General features: G+C 43.9%; 1 protein-coding gene across 3 annotated transcripts; it reads right to left on the bottom strand.

Moving 5' to 3' along the window:
* Positions 1-202: 202 nt before the first annotated feature.
* On the bottom strand, positions 203-9,168 carry clcc1 (chloride channel CLIC-like 1). Of its 3 annotated transcripts, none has more exons than XM_035414838.1 (11): positions 8,764-9,168; positions 7,984-8,086; positions 7,751-7,867; positions 7,446-7,556; positions 6,990-7,214; positions 6,534-6,674; positions 6,244-6,343; positions 6,044-6,141; positions 5,508-5,654; positions 1,274-1,804; positions 203-445 (listed from the first exon to the last, which is right to left on the bottom strand). In XM_035414838.1, exons 1-11 carry the CDS (start codon positions 8,931-8,933, stop codon positions 347-349), a joined length of 1,842 nt encoding a protein of 613 aa, XP_035270729.1. In that variant the 5' UTR covers positions 8,934-9,168; the 3' UTR covers positions 203-346. The 3 variants fall into 3 exon arrangements, with proteins under 3 accessions (XP_035270729.1, XP_035270732.1, XP_035270733.1); XM_035414841.1 differs by lacking the exon at positions 8,764-9,168 and adding an exon at positions 8,230-8,746 and having other exon boundaries at positions 7,984-8,137; XM_035414842.1 differs by lacking the exon at positions 8,764-9,168 and having other exon boundaries at positions 7,984-8,746.
* Between the last annotated feature and the right edge of the window lie 3,092 nt (positions 9,169-12,260).

Below are 12,260 nucleotides of genomic sequence, written 5' to 3'. Positions count from 1 at the left end.
GTGGAACCACCTGATTTATATCGAAGCAGCCACTCCACACCACTTACTTCCTTATTTCATAGAGAAAGTGTAACAAACAGGGCAGAGCTGCCACTGGATTGGGTCCCAAGTTTGATGCTGCCCTTCAACTGTGACCACATAATTGCTTTGCAATTTCAAAAGTTAAGAAACAATATAGATTATGAATCATAGTGAGACAAAACATTATTATTTGTTTTAATTAACATAATGACAGATTATAAACAGAAAATCAGCAGCCCAAAATGAGGCTGCATGGTGACAGGGACAATCCGAAGGTTACTCTGTATGTACAGTACATAAAAATTGGAGCAATGGTTTGTGGCTATTAAGATTGAAAAGCAGTTTCCTGTATCGGTGATCCAATATTTTCTACACGTTCCTGAGTGACAGATGTGGTCTTCTCTTCTGACAAACCATCCGGCACCTGAAAACACCAACATGGGTGCATGAGCTGCAATAGGAAATTAAATTCTGATCTCATCTCAACACAAAAGGCTGCATCTGCTGGATCCACCTATATTGTGTAAGCACTGGAGGTCTGTCAGCAGGTCTTTCCTCCAGATTTCCATCTCAACATCACCTAAGTCATTGTTACCCATGAAATTACTTAATCCTCTTTGTTCCCTGTGGAAGATAAGGCTGCAAAATAGTTTCTGTAACAAGATGGCGTTTTACAGGGTGGAGTTAGCCACACGCCCAACCCCCAACCTGGAGGGCCAGGTGCTGTTTTTCGTCTGGCCTCTACCCTGAAACTTCCCCGGCTAGGTTGGACCTGCTGGGGGTATGACCCCCGCCGGTATAGCCTTCAGAGTCACGGAGGCACACAAGCCTCCCCACCATGGCAAGGTAACGACACAAGGGCAGGAAGATGTTTCATGGGTAACATGAAACATCTTAGTTAAATCTTAGTCAATGTTCCAAGTTCAATGGTCTTAGTCACCGAAACGTGCCCCAAAAACCACTGCTCACTCAAAGTCACCGATATCTCCTTTTATAGACATGGCTGGCAAAATAACAGGTAACTGGGTCTGCCCAGTATTTGTACACACAACCAACAGTGTGTTACGATGTTAACTACTTAACTCAGGAGCCTACTTTGTACCACTCAATCTACTTTGTACCCCTCATTTATTTCAGTGTTTCCTTTATTTCGGCAGTGATTGTACTTCAACACATTGTGGTTAATGTAAATCCTGCAGTAATCGTCAGAACACCATTTCATTTTCGTGCAAGTAAAAATGATTCAAGTTACCCTTGGTCTCTGGGAATTCCGTGAGGGGTCCTCCCCTTTTGGCTGAGCAGACTTGCTATTGCCACTTGGATTTTCGGATTTCAAGCTGTCCTTGTTCGAATTACACTGCGAGTCACCAGATGGATTTTCATTTTCAGTCACTACATTCTCCTCCTCTTCCTCAAGAACAGCACCTCCTGTTGGCAGTTCATGGTCCTCCATCTCAGAGTGATCCTCTTGCTGCTCTGCGTCAATCTCGTCCTCGCTGAAGGGTTGGTCAGCTTGACGCAAGGTCTCTACGAACACTGGGGCCTGGTCCTCCCTGCGCCTGTTCTGCCTCCTCTGGCGTACAGGGGCTCTCTGCTCCCCCTGTCTTCTTGGGAGTACAGCCTGACGGGGTGCATCACCCCCGGCTGGTTGATCTGGAGGTGCCTCCCTCAGCTGTGGGACCGGATTCTGTGCAACAAGAGCTGGGGGTGGGTCCTGGCGACCGCCCCATGGTCTGGGGATGATATGTTGGATTGCCGCCTGGGCACTTCCATACATGAAGACCTGGAAAACAGAAGTTCACTTTGCATGATTTCCAGTGCAGACACATTACATTTACATTACATTCATTTAGCAGACGCTTTTATCCAAAGCGACATACAAAAAGTGCATTTTCATGATCGTAGACAACTGCTGAACACGGGTTCAGTAAGGTACAATTACTTATTTTGTAAAGCTATTTCTAGCCGAGAACAAAGAACACTATCCTGGTCTAACATCTGCAAAGCCAAACTAGGCAGAAGAATAAGCTAGAGTATTAGGACAAATACAATTTACCAAGAAGTGCAGGGATGGGGCAACATGTAACAAGTGACAGGAAAAAGGTTTTTTTTTTTTTTTTTTTAATATATATATACACAGCGTGGTGGTGGTTATTCTAGGTATAGTCTGAAGAGATGAGTCTTCAGGCCACGGCGGAAGATGGATAGTGAGGGGGAGGTTCGGAGAGGGATGGGGAGTTCGTTCCACCACTGGGGAGCTAGGGTGGAGAAGCTCTGTGATCCCTCTGGGCGGGTGGGAGGGGTTGCAAGACGCCCTGCTGCCGCAGAGCGGAGTGGTCAAGCAGGCACATAGAATTGAGTCATGTCCTGCAAGTAGATGGGGGCTGTCCTGTTGGCGGCAGTGTAGGCAAGGGTCAGGGCTTTGAATCGGATCCTGGCAGCGACCGGTAGCCAGTGAAGTGATCGCAGCAGAGGAGTGACGTGGGAGAATTTGGGGAGGTTGTAGATGAGTCGGGCAGCGGCATTCTGAATCATCTGTAGTGGCTGTATGGCACAAGCTGGCAGGTTTGCAAGGAGAGAGTTGCAGTAATCAAGGCGAGAGGTCACCGTAGCCTTGACGAGCAGCTGGGTTGAGTGCGTCGTCAGGTATGGTCGAATCCTCCTGATGTTGTATAGGAGGAATCTGCAGGACCGTGATGTTGCCTTGATGTGCTCCTTGAGGTCCAGCTGGTCATCCAGGACCACCCCCAGGCTCTTTGCAGAGTGAGAGGCAGTCACTGTGGTGCCATCAACCGTGATTGAGAGTTCACGAAGCAAGGAGGTCTTGTACGGGAAGAGCAGCAGCTCAGTTTTGTTGAGGTTGAGCTTCAGATGGTGGCTGGCCATCCAAGTGGAGATGTCAGCCAGGCAGGAAGAGATCTTATCATTGATCTGTGTGGCCGAGGGGGGGAAAGAAAAGAAGAGTTGTGTGTCATCTGCATAACAATGATAGGAAAAACCATGTGAATTAATGACTGAACCAAGAGATCTGGTGTATAAGGAGAACAGCAGAGGACCCAGTTCAGATCCCTGCGGCACTCCCGTAACAAGTGGATGAGAGGCAGAGGCAGACCCCTTCCAGGTGACCTGGTAGGTCCTATCTGCAAGATAGGAAGAGAACCAAGACAGGGCAGTCCCGGCAATTCCCATCCCAGCCAAGGTGGAGAGGAGTATTTTATGGTTGACCGTGTCAAAAGCTGCAGACAGGTCAAGAAGGATCAGGACAGAGGAGAGGCGTGAGGCTCTTGCAGTGGCAAGTGCCTCCGTCACAGCTAGTAGTGCAGTCTCTGTTGAGTGCCCGGATCGGAAGCCAGACTGGTGAGGGTCTAGCAGGTTGTTCTGATGGAGAAAAGAGGTTAATTGTTTAAGAACTGCTCGTTCGAGGGTTTTGGACAGAAAGGGTAGAAGGGATACGGGTCGATAATTTGTTACATCGGAGGGGTCTAAGGTGGGTTTTTTGAGTAGTGGGGTAACACGAGCCGTCTTAAAAACAGAGGGAACATGACCAGAGGAGAGAGAGGAATTAACAATGGAAGACAGATAGGGAAGGAGCTCGCTGGAGATAGATTGGAGAACTTTAGATGGGATGGGGTCAAGTGGACAGGTGGTTGCGCGATGAGAGGTGATGAGTTGTAATACATCGGAGTCCTCCAGCATTTCAAAGGAGGTCAGTGTGGCTGTGGGGTTGTCCTGGGGGGTTGGGGGGCTCACTGGATGGGTGAAGGAGTTCCAGATTGTAGCCACCTTTCCTTCAAAGCTGATCTTGGATTGGAAAAAAGAGGCTTTTGCAGACGTGAGGGCAGATGTAAAAGTCGCCAGCAGGGTATGGTATGCGGTCAGGTCATCAGAGGATCGGGATTTTCTCCACTTTCTCTCTGCAGCCCGCAGTGATGTTCTGCTGGAGCGTAGTGACTCGGTCAGCCATGGGCAGGGGGGTGAGGAGCGTGCTGGTTTGGAGACAAGAGGACAAAGTGAGTCGAGGGACTGAGAGAGGCAGGAGTTGAGGGTGGAGGTGGCAAGGTCAACTGGCAGGTTAGAGAAAGACGCAGGAGGGGGAAGTGTAGACAGAGCAGTGGAGACGAGGGAGGATTGTGACAGAGTAGGGAGATTTCTCCTGAAAGTTACTGTGGGTGAGCTATTGGATGAATTGAGGGGGAGTGAATAGGAGAGGGAAAAAGAAAGAAAGAAGTGGTCCGAGACATGGAGGGGAGTCACTGCAAGTTGGGGAATGGAGCAGCCTCTGGTGAATACAAGGTCTAGTTGGTTACCAGCCTTGTGTGTGGGGGGGGAGGAGGACAGGGATAGGGCGAAAGACTGGAGGAGTGAGGCAACCCTGGACAGTTGGGAGGTTTCTGGTGGGAGGTTGAAGTCTCCCAGTAGAATAGCAGGAGTGCCATCCTCAGGGAGAGAGCTCAGGAGAGTGTCCAGCTCGTCCAGAAATGAGCCGAGTGGACCTGGAGGGCGGTACAGAACAATAACGTGAAATGTAGAGGGATGAGTTACAGTAATCGCGTGAAATTCAAAGGAGGAGAAAGTAGGGTTAGGACTGGGGAGGACACAGAACTTCCAGGACAAGGAAATGAGTAGACCGGTACCCCCGCCTCGGCCAGAGGCCCTGGGGGTGTGCGAGAAGGAGTATCCCGCAGACAGTGCAGCTGGGGTGGCGGTGTTATCGGGAGTGATCCAGGTTTCCGTGAGAGCCAGGAAGTCAAGAGATTTGGTCTTGGCAAAGGCAGTAATGAAGTCAGCTTTCTGGACGGCTGACTGGCAGTTCCATAATCCACCTGTGACAGTGAATTCCTGAGGTGTGGATAAGGGTGGGTAGATCAAGTTAGTTAAATTACGCCTGCGGTGAACAGACCATTTGGGGCGAGGCAGCGCGCACAAGGGAATGGGGTTTAAAAACATGATAAACTGACGACGAGGCTGCCTATGGCAGCCTCTGCTGGAACTATAAATACCGGGTGACAATTACGTGTTTGCATTAGCTTCATTAGGGCAGATAAGCACCAGGTGAAGCTACTCGAAATTAGCTCAACAATACGGGGCAGTTAAACACCAATCCCCACACACAGTTTCACTAACGCCTTTAACTAACTAACAACAGCAAGTCAACTACAGATATTCTCAGCTAACGCCCAACTAAGCTTGCTGACTAGCAACAGTTGAGACAAGTTTTAAAAAAGATTAGGCTACCTAAATTACACACAACTATGTTCTCTAACTAGCAACAGCAGAAACAAATTAAGTTATGATACGCTTATCTGAAGACACAGAGCATAAATGTCTCCAAGCTTCACGTTACTGCAAGGACACCAATGAGAAAGGGCTTCACAGGCCTATTCTACTTTTAAACAAGCACTGGTGACCACTGCAGTGTGATTGACTAACATGGCGTTACTCATGTGGATCTGCTTGCTTTTGCCACTCGCTGTCAGGACACTTACCAAGATGGACAGAACAATAGTCAAAAGGACAGGGATCTGTAGTGTGACTGGCAGGTCCTTGAGGAGAGCTCTGAGGAACTCACTGATTCCCTGCCCCAGATGCTTCAGTGGCTCCGTAATGAAAGTGGTAATGGTGACAGAAATTGCCTAAAAAAGAAAAAAAAATTTGCATGAATTGATTATAATTTCATTTAAATTTAATTTATTTTGCAACTGTAGCCACGTTCAGTGGACCCTACTGCCAAATTGCAAAAGTGAAGACATCCATGGTTCACTGAAAAACGTGGTGTTACCCACCTGTTTCTTTTCACATTGCAGACTGCAGCTAAGCTTGCATAAAGCAGGGTCGGAGGAAGGCCAAGCATGTGCGACTTTGGGATGCAGTACACAGGTGCCAAATGACCATTGGGGATTGAAACGTAGACCCCAAACCGACTGAACCCCCCGTACCCTGGGCAACGCAATCGCTAATTGCCTGCTGCCCTCTAAAGCCAACGGCCACAGTTGGCACTGGTGGTGTGTTCTAAAATGCTTACCTTAGTTGGAGGAACCAGTAAAATTGGGTTCACCATAAGGACCTCATAGTATTTCTTACAAGGGTCATCTTGTAGAGTCCAGGTGCTTCTGAACCATTCTGTGATGTAGAAATAAGAGACCATATATTTACAAAGATTTATACAGGCAATGATAACCTAACGCAAGCAATATCAGGGAATGTCTTCTGTTATTTTATTACCCTTCAAGTTATCCTTCCAGTCAATCTTCTTCACTCCAGTACACTTCTCATTGACACTTTCAAATTTTACAATATTGGTTTGATGCTCAGCAAAGGCTATCTATAATAAATGAAAATGTACATTTGAAGGACAAAGTATCATGGTACTGTAAAACAGAAACACTGGCACTGTAAAATTCTCTAATCAGTGTTCCTAAATCCCTGTTTTACTAATATTATATTTCATGGACAGAATATATTTGATCATTTTAAAAGTCTTAGCTGAAAGAGGTAGTGATTACTGACTGTACCTTGTACAGATAGAACCAGTTCCAGACAATACTGACGAAGAAGCAGATGGCAAAGACTCGCCTGAACTGGACAAACCAAGATACTGATGACCACAGCTCACCACATATTATCAGCACTATGATTAATACGCAGGCACAGACCTGAAAGAAAAAGAAGAAATATTGGAAACGTGTTCATGGATATACTCAGGCAATAAAGCCTTTTAAACAGAATGAAATTACTTAGATTTTGTTGTAATTTTGGGATGAGAAACATAAAAATTTCTTTTCATTCTTGTTTCCCCCTTGCCGAAGTTAAAAAAAAAAAAAAAAATATATATATATATATATATACTTACATATATATATATATTTGCAGGTAAGATGCTCTACTCCAGATGTTTAGCCACTGATGCAAAGTAGTTTAAAAAGTACTCATCTCATGAAATAGCCATTTCTCAAAAAGCACTTCCTCACCTGCAGAACAGTGCCAATCTCCACACCAAAAGTGTCCTCAAATCGCCACTTCCAGGCCTCATAATCATGTTGTTTGAAATTGACCAGTATCTTGCTCAGGGCATCATCCAAGGCCCCTGTTCTCAAGCTATCGTCCTCATCTATAATCTTCTGAATTTCAGCTACAGCGTGTCGAGATAGCCTCACTTCTGCATCGTAATGGACATCACTATGCAGTTCTTTGGGCTGATGATTAAAATACATTTGGGAGGGGAAAAAAGTAAAAAAAAATTTTAGAGATAAAAAATAAATAAATAGAACTTTTGAGATAAAATCTGATTGAATAATTGTATATTACTACTCATTCAAAACATTGATCACATTTCCCCCCCAAGATCAGCATCTTAACACAAGGCTAAATGATTTTTTTTCTTGAGAAATTAGCTCTGGTGTATTGTGTTGAATTAAACAACTTACAAGACTCAGATTTTTAATTAACTTCATGAGCTTGGCAAGGAATCGTTTAAAAACTGGGTGAATAGCAGGCTTTTGGGATGCTGATGCAATCCTCTTTTCAAGTTCTTGAATCTGAAATGAAATATAAATTAAGAAGTTAAGGAAAAGGTACAAGCATGACCAGCAATCTTTACTGAACCAAACTATCAGGTCATGAACCACCCTAAGAATTGATAACCTGAAAATGTTAAAATACATTTTCAATGAACGAAAACCACAAAGAACGTACAAATGATCTTAAGCAGTACAGCGTACTCTTCACCAACCTCTCTCTGTAGACTGGCGACTTTATTACTGTACTCGGTAATGTCCGGGCAAGAAGGCTTCTGACTTGAATCCAGCATGTACTCCCTCCTTTTTGTGGGGCCATTGGCATGGCTTTGCTTTGTAAATAGATGGATAGATGTACAATCAGTTTTTAAGAGAGCAGGATAGGTAAACAACAGACAGGGTGACCGATAGATGAGGTGCCACAGGGGGCGGGGTGCACTACCAATACCTCGGTTTTCCTCATTGTTTTTGTCGAAGCATCGTAGTTCAACATGTCAGTGGGGTCGATCCATTCATCCTCATCCACTTGCCCGTGAACAGCCAGAAAAAGGCTGCACAGGATAAATGTGACGAGCATTCTTTCAGCATTAAGGTACAAGTATCTACAATATCCCTTACTACTGAATCCACCCAACTCGACACGAAATTACTAAACCACAATGCTCGAAATATATGAAGATCAAATAATGCGTAACTTCGTGCATGCATACATGCGTCCCGTGTGAAGTCACAGAAAGTATTAACAAGCAAATCAGCTACTTTAAATGGAAATACTGATTGAAAAGCTTATCGTTATATCGTAACAAAGCCGATTCTACACGTTACATCTAGGAAACGTTAACGTTGACAATCCAGCGAACGTTGGCGGCACAATTTTCTGCTTCCTCAACCAACTTGACCAAAACCAAAACATGTAGCGTTAACCTGACCCGAACACGAAACTAAAATTAGCCAAGTGAAGATAAAGAAAAGGCTAACGTCTGCAACCTTAATAACTAGCTAGCTACAAAGTGGCGTGAAGTGGCATACCTAAAACAGCTGATAATATAGTTAACTAGTCTATACAGATATAGCTATAGTTACTGCAAATCACCAAATGGGAAAACTACACAGATCTTTGTCTTACAGATATAAACGTAAAAAATACCAAATCAATTACAACACAGTTTGTATTCGTAAAATACTAACAGCTACCACCACAAACAAAAAATGGAAACCTGAGTGTTACAGTGATGACGTATTTTTGTAGGCCAATTCGGACGCATCTTCCGCCATGGGTTCCCTCTGCAGATTTCCGATGCTTTTTTTCCGGTAGGGATTTTGTTTTCTGCCGAAAAGTTTGTGCATAACGTAAGGCACTTTCACGTTTTGTTCTGCGAGATACATTACACCCATCATTATCCCAGCTGTGAATTTCGAAGCCGTCACGTGCTATTAAAAAGTATGTTGCTAACACGTTGCTATATTTAAACTACAACGGTTATCCCGTGCAGGCGGGCTAATCAGGGGCTATATGGAAACTAGAGTGACGTTTGCCAGAATGCGACCATTGTTGTAGTTTCAATATAGCAACTAATTTTATTTTCGGAAGGAAACGAAATCCCTATGGGAAAATAACATTGGAAATCTGCCGAGGGAACCAGTTAATTTGAGGTCTATGGAGGGAACCCATGGCTCAAAAATGCGAATTTACTTCCGGGTTTCACGACTAGAAAGTGTAACGCTGGTGCACATGGCACGTGTTTTACAGTTTAGTGGTTTTGATTCAAACAATGAGAGTGGTGTTCTGGGAAATGTAGTCTAGTTCAGCCCCAGATTCTGAACTCAATCCACAGACCGTATAAAAATAGGCTCAATCACACCGTACTCTTGTAATGTAAAACAGGATTTTACAGTTGAGGTTTAAGTGTGGTTCGCGTAAACCACAATAGGAGCAAACAGTGGCGGATCCGGGGGTGGGGGTGGGGGTTTATGTCCACGGTTTACTTAATATTGATGCTGAATAATTCTGAAATGCTACTGAGTGAAGTGATTGTTCTTAACTGACTGAACATTCTACATTATAATGCTGATGGTTTAACAATCAATTCTAGTAACAAAAACAATGGAGTTCTAGAACACTGACTCAGAAATTGAATGAAAAAACCATACTCTTCAAAGGGTTACTTGATAATGAATTGTGATATATTCACAGTATACAGTGCCTTGAAAAAGTGTTTGCTCCCTTGTGATTTCATCTATTCTTGTATATTTGTCACAGATATTCAGATTAAAGATGTTTAGTCAAAATATTAGACAAAGGGAACCTAAGTAAGCACAAACACATTTAATTATTATTATTATTATTATTATGGAAATTATTCTTTCATTTATTTAATTAAAAAAGCAGTCAAACACCCATCTAACCCTAACCCTAACCCTAACTAGTACAGTAACCCTAACCCTAACGCTAACTGCTAACTAGTACAGTAACCCTAACTCCAACTAGTACAATAACCCTAACCCTAGCTCTAACCCTAACCCTAGCTCTAACCCTAACCCTAACCCTAACCCTAATTAAACCATAGAATTTAACAGAGTTTTTTATAAACAATAAACTTACAAAAAATATGGCAAACCAATCATTTAATGTTAATAAAATCGTTTTGAAATGTTAACATAGAACAAACCCCCTACCCGCTCGCCCTCCAATTCCATAGATTGTAGTATGGAAGTTGAACATGTGAGTACAATGCCCAGTCAGGCATTGAGAATGACCATCGCAATCTCGCGGTAATCATTCGCTGATTACTCGGCTCATGTTCATCCTCCCGTTAAATGATTAATTAAACCATAGAATTTAATAGTTTTTTATAAACAATAAACTTACAAATAATATAATAGACCAATAATTTAATGTTAATAAAATTGTTTTTAATAGTTAACAGAGAACAAACCCCCTACCCGCTTGCCCTCCAACTCCATAGACTGTAGTATGGAAGTTGAACATGTGAGTACAATGCCCAGTCAGGCATTGAGAATGACCGGTGCAATCTCGCGGTAATCATTTGCTGTTTACTCTGTCCATGTTCATCCTCCTGTTAAATGAATAATTAAACCATGATATTTAACAAAGTATTTATCAGTAATTTAGCAAATTAATATAAATGGTTTAGAAAATCTATTTCATAAAGTTAATGAAAAAACATTTCCACCCGCTCGCCCTCCAGCTACTTAAGCTGTAGCATGGAGGTTGAACGGGTGAGTATGATGCCCAGACAGGCATCTAGCGTGACCAGCGCAATCTCGCTGCTCATTCTCTTTACTCTCCCTATGTTCATCCTCCCGTTAAATGAATAAAATTAATAGAAAAAACATTTTCACCCGCTCGCCCTCCAGCTACTTAGGCTGTAGCATGGAGTTTGAACGGGTGAGTATGATGCCCAGACAGGCATCTTCCATTCGATTGCTCGGCTGTTCGATTGTCCGTTCGTTCGTTCGTCGGTCCGGACTTTTGAGAGGGTTCGTCTGGTTGCCAGATTGACCATGCGTTCGTGCGATCGCCCGGCCGCTCGTTCGTTCGATCGGTCTTTCGCCGGCTCGTGCGTTCGTTGGGGGAACTATTTGGACATCTGGAACGTGGCCGACGCAATCTCGCGGCTCATGATTCCTATTGTGCTCACCATAATCACCCTCTCGTTAAAAAAAATCGTGTACATGGTAGCATGGATGTGGACTGGTCGAGTATGTTGTCCAGGGACAACGGAAAGTAGCAGCGCAATCTCGCTGTGAAAGACTCCTCTTTTGCTCACCAGAACATACTCCCGTTAAATTAGCAAACCTTCATCCCGGATTATAGCCACGATTGAGAGTTGTGCTCGACAGGCGTAGGCCCGTGCATGCCCTTGGTCTCCCCCGACCAACCACGCAGTCTATGTACTGTGATGGAGGGAGCCATTGTAATATTCTAACCCCTAACCCCTAACCCCTAAACCCTAAACCCTAACCCCTAACCCCTAAACCCTAACCCCTAAACCCTAACCCAAACCCTAAACCCTAAACCCTAACCCTAACCCTAACCCTAACCCTAACCCTAACCAAAACCCTTAACCCCTAACCCTAACCCTTAACCCCTAACCCTAACCCTTAACCCCTAACCCTAACCCTAACCCTAACCCTAACCTTAACCCTAACCCTAACCCTAACCCTAACCCTAACCCTAACCCTAACCCTAACCCTAACCCAAGCAGTCAAACACCCATATCACTCATGTGAACATGTACTTGTTCCCATAAACGTATTAACTGGCTGCACAATCTTTAGTAGCAATAACTGCAACCAGTGCTTCCTAAAATTTCATATCAGTCTTTCACATTACTGTGGAAGAATTATTGCCCACACTTATTGCCCACACTTTGCAGAACTGCTTTATTTCAGATGAACTGGTAGGTTTTTGAGCATGAACTACTCATTTCATGTCCTGCCACAGCATCTATATTGGACTCAAGTCAAGACTTTGCCTAGAGACTCCAGAACCTTAATTTTATTTCTTTTCAGCCATTCAGATGTGGACTTGCTTTTGTGTTTTGGATCATTGACTTGCTGCATAACCCAATTATGCTTCAGCCTCAGCTCACAGACTGATGATGAGACATTCACTTTAAAATTTTTCTGGTACTGAGCAGAATTCCTGGTTTGTTCAATAATGATATGTTATCCAAGTCCTGAGGTAAAGCATCCCTACAC

Source organism: Anguilla anguilla, chromosome 4, assembly GCF_013347855.1.
Source record: "Anguilla anguilla isolate fAngAng1 chromosome 4, fAngAng1.pri, whole genome shotgun sequence".
Lineage (NCBI taxonomy): Eukaryota > Metazoa > Chordata > Actinopteri > Anguilliformes > Anguillidae > Anguilla > Anguilla anguilla.
This window is presented reverse-complemented; position numbering and strand designations above follow the sequence as displayed.